Below are 5,055 nucleotides of genomic sequence, written 5' to 3' on the forward strand. Positions count from 1 at the left end.
TTTTTTTTTTCCGGTTTTTAGAGAAAGGGTTTCTCTGTGTAGCCCTGGCTGTCCTGGAACTCACTCTGTAGACCAGGCTGGCCTTGAACTCAGAAATCCGTCTGCCTCTGCCTCCCAACTGCTGGGATTAAAGGCGTGTGCCACCACTGCCCGGCAACCCTGCCAACTTTAAGGCAGGTGCATGGGAGAGGTCTTGCTGTCTTTGCGCTATGACCCGAGGCAAAGTCAGAAGGTGGTCTTGGTCTACACCCCTGTAAAGGGTGAAGCCTCTACAAGCTTGCCTTGGTCCTCCACCCCAACCATGACAGTGACAAGGCTCAGCCTGCCAATGGTGTGGGGGAGGAGCTACGGACTTATTTTTTATAAGGCATTAGACCTTTGACAGAAACCACCAACCCCCTCTGTCTCTCAACTTTGAAAAGCCTTTGTGAAATAGAGATTTTCTCTCAGGGCTTGCAAGAACAGAGAACCAGCTGGCAGGACACAGGTAAAACAAATCAAGGAAACAGATTTTGGGATCCCACTTGGGTTTGGAGGAGCTCAAGAGAAAGGTAGACTAGCTTAGTATAATGACACACAGAGAAATTTCTAAAGAGCTGGCAGTTTAGTTGTAGAATCATATTGTAAATAGGTAATACATATATAGTTTAGAAAATAAAGTTTCCTCACTGAGGTAGCAAGTTATTGCCTCAGCTTATGCCTTCTGTGTCTTTAGTGCTATAAATACTAGTCAATTTAAATGGTTACAGGCCTATGAGCAGGACTTTGGTGTCCTGCAGTACAGAGCCATCCACAGTGCAGAGCAACAACAGGCTTATAAAGAGGAGTTTAAGACAGACTATGTTATCCATCATACCCAAGTCAGGGCTGCAAGCACCAGGTCCACACAGATGGTGTTGGAAATTAAGAGACTTGAGGGAGTTAACTCCAGGACACAAGGTGCTTGGATAAGATATTCCAGGGTCAGGAATTGGTACCCAGGTTACAGGAGAGAGAAGCACCTCTGTTAGGTCTTATTTCAGCTGTGGATGTGCTCCTGAGAGATGAACAGACAGACCACACCAGACACCTGAGATCCCTGGAAAACACAGTGCAAAGAAGGAAAAGCAGAAATCACAACAGTAGCTTGGCTACAGGGAACGCCCAGGGCAGTTACACAGCTGCATCACTGGTAGCTAAATCAAGTGGGTGAGATGAAATGTAGTGTGACTTATTTGTGCACCCAGCAGTTTAAAAAGAATCACGAGTTGTGTCTCTGACATTTAGTCCTGGGAGATCATAATCCTGGAGACAGGTCAAGGCTCAGACCTTTCCTGTGTCCTTGTGACCACAGACTCTCAGAATGTGCTTCATAGTGATGGAGAGAGCAGAGACCAGAGGTGACACAGCCCAGGAGTGACCCCTTCAGAGATAATAACACCCGGAGCCCACCTGGACACAGCCCTGTTCAAACTCAGGTCCCACAGCCTCATCCAGTCCCACCAGATACACACAGCACAGTGACAGATTCTGGAAGGTTCTCCATCTGTCATTTATTTCTTCAAAAAAGTCCAAGTATTCTCAACCCATTAAATTAACAAACAATCAGCCCTCAGTTCTAGAATGTGAACAATCCAGTTCACACTCAGTTTCTTATTCTCAGTGTGGAAGTGAGGAGCTGCAGCTCAGGGCAGCATGGAGCTGACAGGATGCAGATGCCCCCTAGACCAGGAACGTTGCTGAGGAAGGGAACACAGGCAGTGCAGGGACAGGGTCCTGGTATAAAAGGACAGACTGGACTCCACAGTTCTTAGTGATGAGTCCACAGGATCACAGGGAACATCAGACACTGTTGTCTAAAGAAAAATTGAAGGCTCTGGATGTCACAGGAGAGACCTGAACACAATGGCTGTCACTCAGTCCACTCCAGGCTGCTGTCTTCATGCTAGAGATCAAGAGTCATGAACAATCATTATGAAGACAACATTCCAACAACTCACCACTCTCAGGGGATTCTGGAAGTCCCTGAAACCCAATCATGTCCACATTGCCCCTCCAAAAGCAGGCCCCAGAGTGTCAACTTTACAATCTGGAAGAGACATATCAGAGCTCTGGGAGCTGTCCCTGCCTAGGGAAAAACAAAACAAATGTATATGTTTATGTATATGTTTATGTTCATGTATATGAATATATGTGTATATATACATGTATGTATTCATATCAAGGTACAACTGAGGACCCTAGAAGATTTCCCTGGAGGAGCTATTATAGATTCCCTGAGCTCCCTAATATCCCCAGCTTCACTCCAATGGCCTCAGTACAACCCTGTGACCCACACTAACGTGGAGCTGGAGCATAGTTTCCTCCTTTTCCACCTGTGAGAAGACAAGCTGTGAGAGTTCAAGGAAGATCTTGACACTAGAAAGTTTCCAGGATTGACAGCAGACCCAGTTGGAGACAGCAGCAATGCGGGGTATAGATGTGTCTCCCATAATGAGCAGAGCACACTTATAAAGGTGGCTGAGAGAAAACTCAGACCCTGCCTTTTCCTACCTGTGTTTCTCCTCCTCTTTATCACAAAAGCCACCACAGCTCCAATGATGGCCACAGCTCCAAGGACAACCAGAACAGCAATGATCACCATGTTAAAGTCGGTGGATGGAGGAGGCTCTGGGAAGGACAGGTACAGGAAATGAAGGTGAGGGTCATGACCCCAGCTCTCATCCCTGACCTCCTCAGGGTCTGCAGAAGTTTTCAGCTTTCCCTGACTCCAGCTTTGTACTCATACCCTCCTTACCCCATCTCAGGGTGAGGGGCTCAGGCAGCCCCTCATGGTACACATGGCATGTGTAATTCTGCTCCTTCCCAAGAGGCACCACCACAGATGCCCACTTCTGGAAGGTTCCATCCCCTGAAGGCCTGGTCTCTACAAGCTCCATGTCCTGGGTCAGGTCCTCCCCATTCAACTGCCAGGTCAGGGTGATGTCAGCAGGGTAGAAGCCAATGGCCCAGCACCTCAAGGTGACATCACCTTCTTGTCTGTGGTGATGGGCTACACATGCTTTTGGGGGATCTGTTTGAAAGATTTAAGAAATTCTACAATTAACAAGGCAAACTGAAATCTACACTAGGCACAGTAAAATCAGTGATGACACTGGACTATGTGTCTGTTTGAACACTTCAACTTTCATTGCACTAGTGACCAGTAGGTAGAGCTGGTTCCCTCAGCGCAGAACTGCACATTTTCCTGGGTCCTTCAGAAACTAAGAGGGATCCACATGAGCCAGTGGGTCAACATGGTCTTCCTTATGTAATGTTTTATAGCAAGAGACAGGTATTCAAAGAATGAAAGATAGAATGAAAAATGAGTAACTTAATATGTGTTTGAGTTCATATCTAAATTAGAAATTAGGGCCATATGCTACTGGAAGGGTGTCACTACCGAGGCTCAGCCACTGTGGTCATCTTGCTGACCAGCATAACTGTCAGTCCTAGTGAACAGCCATCAGGAAGTGTGTAGCAGAAATGGGGCAAACCTCTGACAATCAGGCCGGGAAAATGACTCCCAGCCCCTGCCTCTGGGGTGACAAAGGACAACTCTATTACATATGATTTCAGGAGTGTGCTATGGACCCCAGTGCAGCACTCACTGGAACACAGTGGGCTCAGAGGGTGTGTGCATCTTCCCTCTCCCTCAATCCCTGGATTGCAAAAGACCCTGTCTCTCACAGAGTCCAATTTCTGATTCACTAGCGAAAGTACTGTAACTTGTGGGGGCAGAGGAAGAGCAGGAGGCCTCTGGATGTTCTGGCTTCTCTCTTCTCTGACAGGAAACAGTCTTAGTTCATAAGAACCTCTCCCTTAGTGGGAACCCAGAATTAACTTATGTAACCATCCAGTGTGTGGAGACTAATACAAATGATAATACAAGGGCCTGGAGAAGCAGGATCACTCCAGTGCAGACAAAAATTGACCAGAACAAAAAACAACAAAGAAAAAAAAAAGGTAAGAAATGAGAGAGAGAGAGAGAGAGAGAGAGAGAGAGAGAGAGAGAGAGAGAGAGAGAGAGAGAGAGATTTCACAGTTTATATTCCTCCCATAAGGGCTCCTGTGACCATTCACCACTGTAGGAATAGATAGAATTGGGTTGTCGAAGGGATGCAAACCCCACAGACAGGGAGGGATATGCGAGACTGTATTCTATGTATTCCTTGAAAAGTTTTAGAAACTTGGGGAACCAGCCTTGTGTAGGGGAGTCCATGTCTCTTATCAGGAAAAGGACACTTCAGGTCCTGAAGTGTAAGGGCTAACACACTCAGTATGACAGGAGTCAGTGTCCACAGACAGTGGGTGTGGGTAGAGAACCTGGCCTGAGAGGGGCCATGGCTGACAGCAGGGAGAAGCTGCTGTTATTATGTCAGGAAATTCTCTCCTTCCCTCCTGAGACAGACTGGGAACTGTGCAGGGAGAAGGCTGAGCCCTGGGAGAGTCAGTGCAGTTATTGTGATGAAGACCAGGAGACCCAGGGACACTCTTTCCCCTCTGAGACAGGGGCATCACCCCAGCTGAGGGTTTCTTCTTCCCCAGGACTGAGCTCCAGCCCGAGGGCAGAGGGAGGAGCTGCCCGCGGCCCTGCACCTGTGCGCAGCAGTGTCTCCTTCCCGCACTCCAGGTATCTGAGGAGCCACTCCACGCAGTCGCCCTCCAGGTAGGCCCTCTGTATCTCTGCTTCACCATCCTGCTCCCACTGGCTTCGGGTGATCTGCGCCTCCAAGTCTGCTGCCTTCCATGTTTTCAGGTCTTCGTTCAGGGCGATGTAATCGCGGCCATCGTAGGCGGACTGCCAGTACCCACGGAGGAGGCTCCCGTCCGACCCGACTTCACAGCCATACATCCACTGGATGGTGTAAGAGCCTGTGGAACCCCGCGGTCAGCCCCGCCCACCTGTCCCGGCCCCGCCCACTCGTCCAGACCCACCCACCCGCGGATTCCTACAAACTGAATGGAAACTGTTTCCCAGTCTTTTCTGTTCCCAAACCTCAGACTTAAGACCAGGGACGTCTCCGGCCCTTGTGT

The 5,055-nt window shown here is 48.7% G+C and overlaps 2 protein-coding genes across 2 annotated transcripts in view; both read right to left on the bottom strand.

The window, feature by feature from the left end:
* Positions 1-1,608: 1,608 nt before the first annotated feature.
* The window catches only part of LOC117724198 (H-2 class I histocompatibility antigen, L-D alpha chain-like), a 42,045-nt gene continuing 38,598 nt past the window's right edge, over positions 1,609-5,055 (bottom strand). Inside the window, 1 exon segment of the mRNA XM_076916842.1 lies at positions 1,609-1,924. Within this exon segment, the coding sequence (XP_076772957.1) occupies positions 1,920-1,924 (5 nt within the window). The 3' untranslated portion in view covers positions 1,609-1,919.
* The window catches only part of LOC117724232 (H-2 class I histocompatibility antigen, L-D alpha chain-like), a 2,914-nt gene continuing 175 nt past the window's right edge, over positions 2,317-5,055 (bottom strand). The window contains exons 2-5 of the mRNA XM_076917197.1: positions 4,618-4,893; positions 2,777-3,052; positions 2,533-2,649; positions 2,317-2,354 (exon numbers count right to left, since the gene is read on the bottom strand). Of these exons, the coding sequence (XP_076773312.1) occupies positions 2,317-2,354; positions 2,533-2,649; positions 2,777-3,052; positions 4,618-4,893 (707 nt within the window). The remainder of the gene's footprint in view (positions 2,355-2,532; positions 2,650-2,776; positions 3,053-4,617; positions 4,894-5,055) is intronic.

Source organism: Arvicanthis niloticus, chromosome 20 (genome assembly GCF_011762505.2).
Source record: "Arvicanthis niloticus isolate mArvNil1 chromosome 20, mArvNil1.pat.X, whole genome shotgun sequence".
Taxonomy (NCBI): domain Eukaryota; kingdom Metazoa; phylum Chordata; class Mammalia; order Rodentia; family Muridae; genus Arvicanthis; species Arvicanthis niloticus.